The sequence below is a fragment of the Vicugna pacos genome, chromosome 6, assembly GCF_048564905.1.
Source record: "Vicugna pacos chromosome 6, VicPac4, whole genome shotgun sequence".
Classification (NCBI taxonomy): domain Eukaryota; kingdom Metazoa; phylum Chordata; class Mammalia; order Artiodactyla; family Camelidae; genus Vicugna; species Vicugna pacos.
In genome coordinates, this window is record NC_132992.1 from 29,322,675 (window position 1) to 29,338,837 (window position 16,163).

The 16,163-nt window shown below is 46.2% G+C and overlaps 1 protein-coding gene across 1 annotated transcript in view; it reads left to right on the plus strand.

Annotated features, from left to right (window-relative positions):
* The window catches only part of RYR3 (ryanodine receptor 3), a 195,396-nt gene that overhangs the window by 161,433 nt on the left and 17,800 nt on the right, over nt 1-16,163 (plus strand). Inside the window, exons 57-66 of the mRNA XM_072962745.1 lie at nt 215-295; nt 769-857; nt 1,788-1,916; nt 4,964-5,068; nt 6,833-6,914; nt 7,570-8,900; nt 10,757-10,815; nt 12,029-12,200; nt 13,298-13,384; nt 15,291-15,491. Of these exons, the coding sequence (XP_072818846.1) occupies nt 215-295; nt 769-857; nt 1,788-1,916; nt 4,964-5,068; nt 6,833-6,914; nt 7,570-8,900; nt 10,757-10,815; nt 12,029-12,200; nt 13,298-13,384; nt 15,291-15,491 (2,336 nt within the window). The remainder of the gene's footprint in view (nt 1-214; nt 296-768; nt 858-1,787; nt 1,917-4,963; nt 5,069-6,832; nt 6,915-7,569; nt 8,901-10,756; nt 10,816-12,028; nt 12,201-13,297; nt 13,385-15,290; nt 15,492-16,163) is intronic.

The window sequence follows — 16,163 nt, forward strand, 5'->3', positions numbered from 1 at the left end:
TCCTCGTTTTCCTTACAAATGCACCCTGGGGCCAACAACGTTAGCTTTGTTGGGCATCGCCTCAGTCTTAGTTTGACTGGGTTTATCATCATTCATCCAAAGTCCCCCTTCCACACCCTCTTGGCACAGCTCTTTGGCATTTTGTCATGTGTATTGGAAGGGGTTCTATGTTAAGAAGCCAAACAGATGCTCACCAGTATTCTGTGTTTTCAAGGTGAAAAAGTACTGCAGAATGACGAGTTTACACGCGATCTCTTTAGATTCCTACAGCTACTTTGTGAAGGACATAACAGTGGTAAGTAGAACAGATTGATTTGTCAAGGGAAAACAGCATTCAGGTGCAAAATTATGATTCATTTCCGGTTGCCACATTGAATACAACCAGTTGCTAACTCAAGGACAGCAGTTAATGCATTCTTCAATGAGAAACCCTGTGTAAAATGACCTTTAACATCATGGCCAATGCTATTTAGTACCACTCATGCTAAGCTACTTCCAGCATCTTCAGTCCTTGAATCTAAACACCTACTCCTTGTGGTCAAGGCCCTCAGGGTTCATTAAGTCCAGGTTCTGGTGTCACTGGGATGGGAGGGTTCCAGGCAGAGGGAACTCTGTCCTGCAGAATCCGCCAGGACCCCCACAGTGTGCCCTTGTCAGGCTTTTGGCATGGTGCGTCTCTTCTGAGCTTAGCCAGGAAGGCATGGCCTTCCCCCATCCTGCCCCCGGGCGTGACACGGATGGGCTCTGACCCAGCCCTGGTGTTCTCAGACTTCCAGAACTTCCTGCGGACGCAGATGGGCAACACCACCACCGTGAACGTCATCATCAGCACCGTGGACTACCTTCTGCGCCTGCAGGTGAGCGGGCGTTGGATGCTGGCGCGCCTCACGTACACTTCCAGAAACTGAAGACAGTTACACAGAGTCAGAGACAGCCGGGGAGACAGTCCAGCCCCAGTAAGGGAAGTACTGTAATCTGTGTCCCCACACTTACGCAAAGCCACACACTTAAATGTGACTTTGAAGACTGAAGGAGGGGGAGTGGTTAAATACCGAATCCTCTATCATGAACTGCTGATTTACTTTAGGTTTGCCAGTGTAAACTTAGCCACAGTGCTCCAGAGCTATGAAGTGGAACAGACGTTCACTAGGAAAAAGAGGACAGAAGGTGGTGGGAATAAGATGAGTTTACAAGTTATGTTGAGAAGTCACGTGGCTTGTTTGCAGAAAAATCCAAATAATAAGAAAATCCATGTATACAAACATATAAAAGGATTCTCTTTTCTCTTTGCTGATTCCTCAGCCTGGTTCTGCCACTTACCCATTCATGACCTGGAGCAGTCAACTGAACCTTCCTATGTTCCAACGTTCTCATCTGTAGAATGGGTTGTACTGTCTTATAGGGTGTAGTCAAGATGGAGAGGTGTGTTTTTGTAACATACTCAGCACAACGCCTGGCACTTACAGGGTTGGCTGTGATGTTGCTTCTGCTGTTACAGTTATTTGGATGATAATTATTATCTTTAATGTACATTTTCATTACAAATAAATCGTCCTATAATATGGTCACCCGGTTCCAGCTGAACGCTGTCCCCTCCCCTATCTGTTCCTTCCTGAGGGGGGGAATATCTGTACTTAAAAGACGCCAGGGCTCAGATAGCTCTGTGCTGCTTCACAGAGTCACAGAGGCCACAGAGATGTAGGATTCTCCGGTCCTCTTCCCACGCAGTGAGTTTAGCTTCACTGACTGATAGGTGAGAAATACTAAACTCTACTTGTTGTTCTTAGGAATCAATCAGCGATTTCTACTGGTATTACTCAGGGAAGGACATCATTGATGAATCTGGACAGCACAATTTTTCTAAAGCTCTGGCGGTCACCAAGCAGATTTTCAATTCGCTTACAGAATACATCCAGGTATGTACTATTGAGTGTATGCTTGAAAACACAGACGATAGTTTTAACATTCACACAGTCCAGATTCTCTGCAGAATATCTGGCTGCACAGGTCGACCATGTATCCAGCTCGAGCACTGACAGTATTTCTTATCTGTAAATAGGAACCAATAGTACCTACACTCTATGAGAAGCTGTAGTTTATGGACCCCACTGTGACCTGTACGTCGCCCTCACACTTGGTTTGCATTTATCTAGTCACATGTTGCTTTCCCACCTAGACTGAGATCTCTTTGCAGATGGAACATTTCTTGTTCGTTTTAAAATTTTCTAATCTAGTATGTGCCATGTGTCGGGGGTGTTCAGTAAGCTGGGAGAGTGGAGTGGAGGAGAACTGATGGAGAGAATGAAGGAATAAAGGGACAAGTGATGTCATCTTGAGTCTTGTGATTCAAAGGAAAAGTCATGAGATCCTACTAATTGGTCAGAAATTAACGCTGTAGAAAAGGTAACTTTAGAAGCACATAACCTAAGTGCAGTGACTGTCAGATCAACAGGTACATTTCAGGTTGGATGTCTCCATCTTGCAGCAGTCTTTGTTCAAAGCATCTTCTGTTCATTGCGTGCAGTGGTCCAGCTGTTATGAAAAGAAGTAGAGGCGGGATGTCCTCACACGTAACTTGCTATGAAATCAGTAGCCATTATCGTGGTCCTCTGTGATGTAGTGTAAGATTTTTTAAGATCCATGTGATAAGCCAACTGGCACAGTCAGATCATATTTGCTTAGTAAAATTAACACCAGTGGGGAGGGTATAGCTCAGTGGCAGAGCGTGTGTTCAGCATGCACAAGGTCCTGGGTTTGACCCCCAGTACCTCCGTTTAAATAAATAAATAAAATGAACAACAGACTAAGACTATCAGTTTGAAAAGAAAGACTCTAGTGAAGAGATCGACCCATGCTGGACAAGGGTTGTAAGAACCTGGGGAGATAAACCTAGGAACCGGTGACTGATCTGAAGTTTCACACAGTGTGAAATACCTCTGAAGATCGTTGACCAGATCGGACAAGCATCCGATTTGCTCTCTGCAGAACCCATCCTGATCTCCAGAATTTTCCATGGAGAATTTAACCCAAAAGTACTAGAAAAGCTTGTTTTGGGTAAATGTGAATTTCTGTCAACACTCAGTTTTGTTTCAGAAAGGGCTCTAGAGGCTTCTCGGGATCAGACACCACAGGTCCATGAGCAGTGATTTTTTTAAAGAGGCTCACATGATGGAGGGATGCAGGCACTGTTTCTCCTGCTCACCTCTTCCCTGGAAATTGTGTCAAGCATTTTCTAGAACTTTAGATAGTGTCAGTGTTCCTTTTGGAAACTTTTTATTGAAGCATGGTTTGGAGGTTGATTAAAGGGTAGAAAAATATAGAAAAAATGATGAGGAAGAGTTAAGGATAAGAAATGTAGGCAGAATGTGACAGAAGCCTCGAATGTAAAAACATATTAAAAAATATTTAAAACAATTTCACTGAAGGGGTGGGGAATAAGGTGCTGACCTAAGAAACTTTGGAAATGAGTAGAGTCTATAAGACCAAAGGCAAAAGGACCTAGACATAAGCACTTTGGTTGCTGAAGCTTTTCCCTTGGGGATTTGTGTGAATAATTCTGAAACCATTTATGCATATAATGAAAGTGAGCCAGGTTTCTCACTGTTGGCGTGGGAGATTACAGATGAGCAAGGAGAGGAGACTAGACGACCCCTGTGGGAACAGCGTTGGAGACATCCGTGTGCTAAACTCGTGTTCATCTTAACATAGATACAGATGGTTACATATGGAGATATGTATAGATATGTGTATACACATGGATTAGTATAACACATGTACATCTGCTGCTCTGTCAGCCACGAGGGCTTAAAAAAATGATACCCCAGTAGCAACAAGCGCATCTAGTGCCCAGATCTTGGTTTCTCATACCATTCTCCATTGAAAGAAGCAGAGCTCCTTAGAGAAATGGCTGATCCTAGAACTGGGACAGGAGACAAACATGACAAGCCTGGAGAACCCTACAGTACAAGAAAGTGATGGGGGTCTGTCAGAGGGATACAGGAGCCAACTGAAAGGTGGCCAAAACTGGAAAAAGTAGAGCTACAAAATAAAGTAGTATTGGACTATAACTCAAAGCATAAAATGAATATGTGGAGTCCCTATGGATGCAAATAAATAAGAAAGCATAGACAAGTCTCCATGCAGAAGCGTTCTAAATAATTTGTTTTTAAAAAGAAAAGAAACATTGGTTCAATAATGATCTTCAAAAATAGGAAAGATTATTGACATGGAGAACCCAAACTGGTCATCGAGTCATCCCTCTTTGTTTGGCTTTCAGAAAAGGTAGAGATGGTATACCTGATGTTGAGGTGATAAGAAGATCCCAAAAGTAGTTGAACATTAGGAATATAATTCAGGTTTTTTTTTTTCACTTGAGTAGATAGCCATGTGGTCATCACATTTAAGGTGTAGCTTTGTCTGAAAACAATGGGTGCACGAGGGCCCGGTTTTATAAGTGCTCTGTGGAACCCTGGAGGTCCTCAGAACCCCTCTTAGGCCACGGTGTGGGTTAGAGTTAGCAGGAGTACAGTCCAGTCCTGTTTCAACCAGAGCATTTCACTCTTCAATACTGTTCTTGAGTGTAAGATTTTATTTGAAGGGTTCATTCTGAAGCTAAAAGAAAATTTCTGAAAATTGCTGCACTGTGAAATTCTTAGTGTTTTTTTCCTAGACATAGAAGGTGGGGGTCAGGGTGCAGGGTGGGAGGGAATAGCTCCGTGGTAGAGCGCATGCTTAGCATTCACGAGGTCCTGGGTTCAATCCCCAGTACCTCCGTTTAAAATAAATAAATAAATAAATAAATAGTGCGGTTCCATTTAGGAAGAAACAGAAGAATCTTATGAAGAGGGGTGGGAGGGGAAGATACTGAGCTACAAAACATGTAACTTTCGGAAACAGCTCTCTTCACGTATAAGCAGATGTCAGATGATGCTTAAGTGAAATAAGAATGTCCCCCTGTCCACAGGGCCCCTGCATTGGGAACCAGCAGAGCCTGGCCCACAGCAGGCTGTGGGACGCGGTGGTCGGCTTCCTCCACGTGTTTGCTAACATGCAGATGAAACTCTCTCAGGTACTGTGGCCTGTTCCCCGCTCCCCGATGTGTCATTGGCGTAAAATGCTAAGTTAAATCCCCGCCCCTTGGTGTCCCCATTGTGGATGCGACTGCTTGGCCAAGTGCCTGGAAAGGCCATGCACAATAGGTCTCATTTTTAAACGGCTTTTTAAATTTAAACTCATTTTTAAACCTGTCTCAATGGGAGACAGGAATGAACGCCTCTTGGGGGGGGGGTCCCAGACAGGCTTTTGCATGGATGCAGCTTCCTCCCTCGTGTCCCACCAACCTACCCTTTTCATAATTGCCTCAACACTTGCTTTTTATGGTGCTAATCCCCTCATTTGCTTCCTTGTCACTGTTTTGCAGTTTATGAACGTGATCTACCACCCTGTGTGATCTGTCAGATACCTGCATGTCTCTGTAATTCACACGTCCCTTCCCTCTCACCCTGGCTTCCCCTCCTCCCCATCTCTGCCTTTCCTTCTCACTCCCCATCTCTCTGGCAAGATGAATCAGAATCGCTCAGAGCATATATTTTGAATAAATCCATGCAGCGTATGTAGTAGTCGATCGCCTCTCTCCATGGCAACACATGAGGGAGAACTTCAGGATGTGTTTCAGGCTGATTAGTGTAACATTTGCAGCATTCATTTAAATGATGTGTATCTAAACTTTTCAAGGCTGTCACATCTGCCTCTCTCTTCTGGAATGTGCTGTTTAACCCTTTCATTTTTCCCCTTTTGACTCTGGCCTTATGGGAGGAGAGCGTTCTCGGGGGTGCTGCTCATTTGGCAGCAATCTGTCCCCTGCGACATCAGCCCCGTGGGGCAGTGCAGCGTTGAGTCTCCGGAGACAGGATTCTGACCCTGCCACCTCCTCACTGGTGTCTTCCAGGAAGTCACCTCCCCTTTCTGGTTTTTGCTTTCATTGTCTATGAAATGCTGGGAGTTAGAATAGATGACCCCTGGGGTCTCTTCTAACTCTGACATTCTGCCCTTCTGTGATATTTTGTGGGTAGCTATGACAGACTCTAAAGAGGGGAGAAAAGTCCCTCTGAAATTTGAAGGGCTGGCCAAACAAACCATGTCTTTGTGAGAGACCGTCTGTGAAAGAGAGGGTTTTTTAAATCTTACCTAGGGTGCGTTCTTTTCTCAGTCTCAACCCTCAGATTCCCCCCCTCCAATCTTCCAAGGATCGTTTCCCTTCTGTGACGTAGCTATGAAGCGCAGAGCTAACTCGGCAATGCCGAAATTCAAACCAAACAGACTAGTATCGAAACCATCCGGAGGAATAGCCTTGATTATATAACACTCTAAGGGACCAGTGGCACCAAGATCACCACCAACTAGAATCAGGAGAACTGAAATTAATCCAGAAAGAAAGGGGAACCCACTCGGTGATTATAACCTTGATAATTTAAGCTCACTGGTAATTCTTCAGCATGGAAAATGGCCACATAAGCTAGTAGAGATACCTAACTGCTCTTTGGTGGATTGGGTTGTTCAGTAGTTTTGGACAACAACTGGTCTATCTGCCACATTGTACTGATAAAAGGAAAGCTGAGAAGGAACTCTGCTGGATGAGCCCTGCTTACAGTGAGCCACCCGCTGCTACAGAGCATCGGATGATAAGACGTCTGCATTCACATGAGAAGGGAGCTCATTCTGGAGTTGGATGCAGCCTTCACCTCGCCTTCCCAGAGCAGGCTCTCCTTGCTCACTGCCCTGCCCTTTGCCGAGGGATCAGATAGCTCAGGGGTATCTCCTGTTTCTGTTCTAGGATTCCAGTCAGATCGAGCTGCTGAAGGAACTCTTGGATCTCCTTCAGGACATGGTGGTGATGCTTCTGTCCCTCCTGGAAGGTTGGGCTGTTTGGTATAACTAGGCATTCACACAACCGTAATTGGTCCCAGCACTAACCGTACTAATCACGCAGATTATCCTCCTGGCAGGTCACTGATGCCATGTGACGTTGGTTAGAAAGCCAAATTTGCAGAAACAAAACAAAATGAGTGAGGGGCACGTGGTCTGATGGACAAAGCCTGAAACAGACTCATTTTATATCAATAGGAAAGCCAGAATGAACTGGGGAAAACCTCCAAGCTTTGCTCTTCCCTATCCTCTCCCTCTCCCCATTGCTTTTCAGGACATCTGGCTGCCAGTGTGTATGCCAGCCATCTAGTTGGGCACCCTCCTAGGTCTAAGGGGATGAGAGGGACACCACTTACCCCTATGTGTCCCGGATAATCTGATGAGGAAAGCACTTCCCAGGCCCCAGGCCAGATAAAAGGCTCTGTTACGGCCATCTCCTCCTTCCCCATGTTTCCGTCCCCCTTGGCTCCTAGTGGTGTAGTCTTTATGGCTTGCTGCTCCCTCCTACCCATTTCCAAATCATCTCGGTCAGAAACGAGCTGACCGATTTGGCCTATAAGTCTTCGAGAAATATCTGCCTGACCAGTTACGAGATGTCTTGGGTTTATTTATGTATCTGTATGTCTTTTTGAACCTGCCTCACAGGGAATGTGGTAAATGGAACTATTGGCAAGCAGATGGTTGACACCCTGGTAGAGTCCTCTACCAATGTAGAAATGATCTTGAAATTCTTTGACATGTTCTTGAAACTTAAAGACTTAACCAGCTCAGACACTTTCAAAGAATATGACCCTGATGGTAAAGGGATCATCTCTAAAAAGGAATTCCAGAAGGCCATGGAAGGGCAAAAACAGTACACGCAGTCGGAGATTGACTTTCTCCTCTCGTGCGCAGAAGCTGATGAGAATGACATGTTTAATTACATTGATTTTATGGACCGGTTCCATGAGCCGGCCAAGGACATAGGGTTTAACGTGGCAGTGTTGTTGACAAACCTCTCAGAGCATATGCCGAATGATTCTCGCCTTAAGTGTCTATTGGAGCCAGCAGAAAGTGTACTAAACTACTTCGAACCATACCTCGGACGCATTGAGATCATGGGTGGGGCCAAGAAAATTGAACGTGTTTACTTTGAGATCAGCGAGTCCAGTCGAACTCAGTGGGAAAAGCCCCAGGTGAAGGAGTCGAAGCGACAGTTCATCTTTGACGTCGTCAATGAAGGCGGAGAGCAGGAGAAGATGGAACTGTTCGTGAACTTCTGTGAGGATACCATCTTTGAGATGCAGTTAGCATCTCAGATCTCTGAGTCAGACTCAGCTGACCGGCCAGAAGAGGAGGAGGAGGACGAGGAAGACGCTCCGTATACGTTGGAGATGGAGGGTGAAGAGGAGGACGACAAGACTTTTGAGTGTGCCTCTGCATTTGCCGTGGCCTGTGCCTCGGTGAGGAGGAACGTGGCCAACTTTCTGAGGAGGGCCACCCTGAAGAACCTCAGGAAGCAGTACAGGAAGGTGAAGAAGATGAGCCTCAAGGAGCTGGTGAAGGTGTTCTTCTCTTTCTTCTGGATGTTGTTCATGGGGTTCTTCCGGTTGGTCTTCGCCATCTTGGGAGGAATCTTTCAGATCCTCTGGAGCACGGTGTTCGGAGGGGGCCTCGTGGAAGGGGCCAAGAACATCCGAGTTACCAAGATCCTGGGCGACATGCCTGACCCGACCCAGTTTGGTATCCACGATGATGCTCTGGAGGCTGAGCGGGCAGAGGGGCCTGAGCTGGGCATCACCACGGAACTCATACCCTTCGTCAAGGGGGAGAAGGGCGATGCGGATGTTATGTCGGATCTCTTTGGATTCCACCCTAAGAAAGAAGGTGGCGTAAAGCATGGGCCCGAAGTGGGTTTGGGTGACCTGTCTGAGATCATCGGCAAGGATGAGCCCCCTACGTTAGAGAGTGCTGTACGGAGGAAAAGGAAAGCACAGGTAAGCATGATTTGTTTCTAGCATCTTTCCTTATCCCCAGAAAGAGGCTTGCCGCTCTCCCTTACCACCGGTACTGACACCAGTTCCCTGGGAGCCAGCGTTGTATTAGACGCCAGCTCTCCTGTGATTACCTGGATCTGATCGTTCTAGCCCTGCCGTGTCTGGCGAGACGCGACCTAGATGGCTGTCTCAATCTCTGATTGCTGAGTGGTTTTCCAGTGTACACTGTAGAGTTCAAACAGGACGATCTATGACCCTCAACTTGTTTGCACACCTCTGTTAGGTTGGTTTCATGGCGCACAGGTTCATTTAGTAACTGAAAGCATGTAAGATATACATAAAGGAGACCTTTCTGGTAAGACTACTTCTACAGTGTCCTAAAAGGTCCAGAGCTTATCCTATGATTTAGCGCAGTGCCCAGTGAGTTTTATCATGCGTGGGACCTCTTCATCCTCGAGATGCACCCACTATCCATTTTGGACTGCAAGTCTGTCAACTAGATTAATTGAATAGCTAGCAGTCACTCCAAGCCCCTTGGCCACGGAAAGCTCTGGGAGTTGCAGCATCCAACTCTCAGCATCATCCTAGCAGGAAAGAGAGTATGGAGAAAGCGTGAAGAGCTCAGAGCCCAAAGACAGCCTTTAGTCAGTTTTTACATTAATGTTCATTGAATAGTTAATACGCACTTGCCAGTGTTTTAGACTCTGGGAATACTGTTGTGAATGAGAAATGCATTGTTCCCGTAGTTTAGTGGCAAAGATAGACATTGGACAAGTCAGTACAGGCGTGAAGAACACAGGAAGGAGGACTTTCAGGGGCTATGGAAGTGTGTAGGAGAGGAGTCCCATCTGGTCTGGCCCATCGGAGAAGGAAGCATCAGAGTCATCAGCAATCTGACAACATTAATTCATTTACCCTGTCTTGCTCCCTGGTGTAACCCAGGGCCTAGAACAGAGTTTGACACATGACAGGGACTCATTCCAGGCTGTATTCCTATGACATAGAAATACATTGGTTAACAAGAGAGACAACATTTTTGCTTTAATGGAACTTCTAGTGGAAGAAGGCATCAGATAAATAATTACCATTGTGGCACATGCAGAAATAAATCAACAAGGTTGTGTTACAGAGTGAATGTGGGCCCTACTGTAAGTAGGGTGCTCAAGTAGCATCTGAGAAGGTGACATCTGATCCTGGTCCTAAGGAATGGCAGGCACGTAGAAGCCAGGGCAGTCATAGTCCAGGCAGGCGATAGGGCTTGTGCCGACGTCCCGGTGCAGGGAAGGATTTGGAGTGTCCCAGCAAAGGCATGAAGGTCTGGGTGTTTGTGTTGGAAATGAGCCAAATGATGCAAGATGAGGATGGAGAGACAGGCTGTGGTCAAATAGACCTTACAGGCCTTGGCAAGGAGTTTGAATTTTACTCTAAGTGTAATAGTCATCAGAGGGACTGGGGTGGTGGAAGAGAATTGGAGACAGGGCGGGAGTGCTGTCTGAGAGGAGCGGGGTCTGGACTGGACCTGGGATGATTTGTGTTCCGTCTCTCCCTGACCCCCTGAAGCAGTAGGACCACTGCCCCCGGGCTCTGGCCATGCCGCGGCACAAGTTTTCTCTCTGGGTTGAGTAATAACAGGGCAGTTACATTTTCAAGCTTGAAATCTTTGTCTTAGCATCTCTCCCCAGCAGCTTAATGCAGAGCAGGGCACTTAACGTTCTGTGGTCCTGAGAAAAGCAGACTCATAACAAGGGAAAGCCACTGGGACCTGGGACCAAGCAGAGGAAAATGGCCAGTGATACGGCCCATCACCATGAACTCATTTAAGTGAGGAAAGCTTGACTGACTGTTCTTTTGTCTAGGCAGCAGAGATGAAAACAGCTCATGAAGCAGAAGGAAGAGTGGAGTCTGAGAAGGCAGAGTAAGTTCTCGGTAGCATGGACGACTCTCATTGCTGTGGTTGGTAGTTCTCCATAGCATCTCCTGTTCTGTTGCTGCGTTAAATAGAAAGCTTGATTTCTCTTCATGCAAGAAACAGGTATTATGCAAGCCCTGGATATGTTTCTTTTTACCCCAGCTGTGCAATGTTACAGATTCTTACCATCCTGTTCACTTTATAATCCAAATAGTAAATCAGCGTATCACCAACTGCCCGAGCAGATTATCAAACACTCACACTTCACAACTTCATATGATGGTGATAATGGTGGTATCTAATAATTACTGAATACCTATTACATTCCAAGCCTTTTGCTAAACTTTTTAATACAGTATCTCATTTAATTCCTACTGCACACTTAGAAGAACAGGTACTGTTGGTAATTCCCGTGAAAGCTTAGAAAATAAAGGACAAGATTTTTGAAGGGGAAAAAAGTTGGTAAGCCAGATTTCCAAAGACTACAAACTAATGTTGCCGGAGAATAGGTTCTTGCCTCATGAGGGAAAGAATTCAAGAGCAAGACACAGTACAGTAAAAGCAAGTTTATTTAGAGAGATATACACTCCATAGACCGAGTGGGGTCCGTCACACTCAGAAGGGAGAGTGGCTTAGGAGATGCACACTCCAGAGACGGCAAGGGCCATCTGAGAAGGCAAGGAAGGGAGAGAGCGACCACGAGGTGCTGAGTTGTTAGTTTTTATGGACTCGGTAATTTCATATGCTAACGTCGGAGACTTACTCCAGTTACTTTCGGGTAGAGATTTCCAGGAATTGAGCCCTGCCCACTTTCTGGCTTTTAATGGTCAGCCCCAGAGCTGTCATGGCACCTGTGCGTGCACTGTGAGGCTCAAGGTCTACTAGAAGTCGAGTCTGCTGCCGTCTTGGTTCTAACCAGCTTGTCCTGTCCTCAGTTGCTGTGTCACTCCTTCAGTGGTTGTGTCCTGCCCCCTTCCCTCCTGTCGCTCATGTATAACTGATGTTCATCTGTGCTCATGACTCATCAAAGTGGACACCGCTCGTTAAATACAAAGTTGACATCCCGGCACATTTAAGTGATAAAGACTTGAGGTTCCCGCCCTCAGGGAATAATGCACCTCCCACCCCTGGCAGCCCAGATTTCTTCTTGGTTTAGTCTCCCCGCCAGGGCCAGCCTTCCCTCTGCCCTCCGTGCTGAGTGGATTTCTCGTTCCTGCAGCATAGAAGATGGGGAGAAAGAGGATGCAGCCAAGGAAGAAGAGCAGCCCGAGGCCCTCTGGGCGGACATGACAAAGAGGAAGAAGCGACGGTGTGGCCAGAAAGCTGAGAAGCCTGAAGCCTTCATGGCCAATTTCTTTAAAGGGCTGGAAATCTATCAGACCAAGTTGCTGGTAAGCGCTCCAGCCCTGGCCCCACTCGGGTGCAGGCGCTGGCCCGGGCAGACCTCACAGGAGTGGCCGCTGACCTTGTTCCACCATTTGGTCAGTTGTGCTTCCTCCTCTTTCTCATTCCTCTTCCTTCCCTCTCCTCGGGTACCTGCCTGTCCCTCCTGTGTTGGAGGGAAAGGAAAAGGGGCTGATTGGGAGAACCGAGCTCCCGCTCCTCCATCCCGCAGGGGTCCTCCCTGCCCCACGCTCTCTCCAGGAGGGCTGGACCTTTACGTATGCTCAGTGAGGACTTGGTCGATCCCAGTCCAAAAGTTTAGAAGTAGCACAATCATTTGGAGGCAGAAAGAACATTCCTGTGTTGTTAGGTTCTCACACTAGTCTGCAAAAACCTTGTTACTCCACACACCCTCTGCCCTCAGCACAGCTTGTAGTAACCTTTCTCTGGCCAGTTGCCCTCAGAAGTACAGTTGCTGATGGCCAGCTGGCCAGGACCACCCTCCCAGCACCATGGGCGGGAGCCCCTTCCACAGACAGAGTGAGAGCTTTCCCCGAGCCACTACCATTCCAGTCCTCAAGTACTGGTTTTTCCGGAAAAGATGGCAGTGAGGATGCGAATGATCTCCGCTCCCTGCCAATAGAGGACAAACAGAGACTTACAAGGGGACAAAGACTCTAGGTCACAGTCTGATTCCAGCCAGGGTGGGAGCTGCAGGGGTCTTTTGTGGGCCTAGATCGTTCATAATTTCCAAATCAACTGCTTCCTGTGGAGTACACACACGCGCGTGTGCACACGCACGCATGCACACACACGCACACACACACGCACGCACCTTCATAGCGGCACTTGAGACCTGTGCCTGGGTCATGTTTGGGCGTTTGGTTCCCTAAGGTTTAAACCAGAGCAGAGCACCATTATAAGCAATTTAAAGAAAAATCAACATTTCTTATCCCCCACAAATAAATCATAAGAAGGCCAGGATTCTCCTAGAAGAGGACTAGCCCTGTGTCAGTTCTAATGAGAAAAGACCTTGTGTGTGAGAGAGGGGCGGTCCCTCTCCCTCCCAGAGCTCTTCCACTTCTGCCTGTCCTTTTCGTTTCAGCACTACCTGGCCAGGAATTTCTACAACCTGAGGTTCCTTGCTCTGTTTGTAGCCTTCGCTATCAACTTCATCCTGCTCTTTTACAAGGTGATACTTCGTTCAGGGGCTTTTTGCTAAATATATACTTTTTTTTTTAAAGTTCTGTAAGTTATGCTCTTAATGAGACACTGACTTCCAAAAAGGATGCTGTCTTTCGCAGTGGGAAGAATGGAGAGACTTCAGGGGAAGCCAGTCAGGGCACCATGTCAATAGCTTGTTCTAGTGATTACTTAATAAATTCTCCAGATGCTTGTTGGTGCAAGATCCTGTAATAGGAGCTAAGAGGTATCTCCAACTGAATATTAAATACAGTTCTCTCCCTGAGGAGTACGGTAACAGAGAGCCATGATCCGTAGCCCATATGTTAGAACCATGATGAAGGAAGAATTCATACGAGCTGGTTTCTGGAGATGGAAGAGAGGGTTCGTCAAGATAATGAAGATTTTCAACATTGCGAAGTGGGCCTTGTACACTATAGACACATAATAAATGTTAGTAGAATGAATTAGTGAATGTAGGTCCTGGATTTCTTTATATCAATTAGACAACTTTTACTAAATGAGAAAACTACATTTTAAATGTGCTTTAAAACAAAATGGAATTCAAAAAAAGACATATGCCTCTGAAAGAACTTTGCACTGTGCCGAAAGTCAGATCTCTCGTAGCAACACAGTACGCCAATCCTTAAAATTTAAGTTAACAGAATTCTGTTTAACATTTTCAAAGATGATATTCAGGTGAAGAATTTCATGTCTGTAGTAGCACCTGTAGAAAGGCATTATAAATATGTCCATCCTTATGAAGATTACAAATTTGACAGTGCCCAATAAAAGCTTTTAGAACCACATCCAGGTGTCACATCCAAAGAATCACATACCCGTGTCCCATGAGATCACCTTCTGAAATCTTTATGTTGACTTTTCTATTCCTGTCATTTATTAACATTAACCATTTTTTAAAGAGAGAACAGCAAAAGAAATGTTGGGATAAACCCTTGATCATGTAGAGAAATTATTGCTGCTGCAGTTCACTACAGACACGTCTCTACGATATCACATGAAGTTTGATCATGAAAAATCAGCATACATTGTAAACTGATTATATGTCAATCAAAAATAATAATAATAAAATCAGAATTAAAGTCTTCAGTGACATAAGCCTGACAATTGTATACAATGCTCTCATGGCAATAGTCGATAGTTAAGCACCCAGTGCCCACCGTGGACAAATGCCCCACTGTAGGTCCTAGATTCTAGACATAGTCTTAACTGGCTGTTCTCTCTCATGCCTCTCTCCCTTCCTCTTTAAAACCACAAATCTAATTGTTATAAAACACGCTCTTACCTATGTCAGCCTTCCACTTGATACACTAATGGCTTTCTGTTGCCCATAGTAGAAAAATGGAAGTCTGTAGAAGGGTGTGGTACAGCCAGGTTTTGAATATATCGAGGTTGAGGTGACTCAGACAGCAGCCGTGCAGGCGAGGATAGCCAGCACAGCAGGCAGTTGGACCTGCAGGATGACAGCCTCAGAGGTGCTGATCTGGGGGGTCACTGTGTAAGAATGGCAGGTGAAGCCTTGGTTGAAGAGCAGCTAACAGAGTGGAAATGTGCGTGTGTGTGTGTTTGTCTTAGCCTCTTCCTGGGCCATAGCATGTCAGAGATTCCTTTCTGCTGTGTAGGGGCTATAAAATATGTAGTGAAACTTCCCTAACTTTAAAATTGGTAGAAACATAAAAATGTTTTCGTAAGAGCTGTCTCTGAAAAAATTTGTTTTCACTTATTGGAGATACTGGAGATTCCCAGGAACAAATTAGCTAAATCTTCATTCACTCAGCAAGTAACGCTGCGTCCCTGCTGTTTGCACAGCATGTGCCAGCGATGTGAAATACGTGGGGGAGCCCCGTGGCGGAGGTCTCTCTGATGTTTCTAAGACAGTGTGTGTCTTGGGCCAGGTCACCGAGGAACCTTTAGAAGAAGAGACAGAGGACATTGCAAACCTGTGGAATTCCTTTAATGATGAGGACGAGGAGGAAGCAATGGTGTTCTTTGTCCTGCAGGAGAGCACGGGGTATATGGCGCCAGCACTGCGGGCCCTGGCCGTCATCCACACCATCATCTCTTTGGTCTGCGTGGTGGGCTACTACTGCCTGAAGGTAAGTCTTGGTGGCTCTGAATCTAATCTGACTCCTTGGGGAAGAAGCATCGTTTCTGAACCCAGCTGGCCCTTTGTTCTCTAAGGCTTTACTAAGAGGCCAAGGTTGGTGGAGCCGTGGCGTGGGCATCACCTGGAGCTGGGTTAGAACTGCAGACCCTTGCCCCCCACCCAGGCCATTCACAATGAATCTGCAATGAACATGCCCCTGGGTGGTCTGCACTCACACTGTCCCTGCTCCAGGAGTCTCACGTGAGGCACCTCTGTTTACATCTCATAGAATCCTAATCATCGGGCTAAGTCGCACATGGAGCTGGTAATCACGGCTTCTTCTGATCTTTGAACTTATGTTAAAATGTTTATAAAAATGCTTTTCACCTTTCCAAAAGCATTAGGTTTCGGGGGAGGGTAATAACTCACCCGCAGAGCACATGCTTAGCATACACGAGGCCCTGGGTTCTGTCCTCAATACCTCCATTAAAAAAATTTTTAGGTTTTAACTATTAGAGATGAGTTACTTTTTCTGTTGCCTATTGCTGCATAACAAATCACCCCAAAATTCAGTGGCTTAAAATGAGCACCATTTTCTCCCTCTGATTCTGTGTCTTACTGGGCACGTTTCAGCTGTTCTTCTGCTCCAGGTGGATGTGGCCACATCAGCCACCAGCTGGGA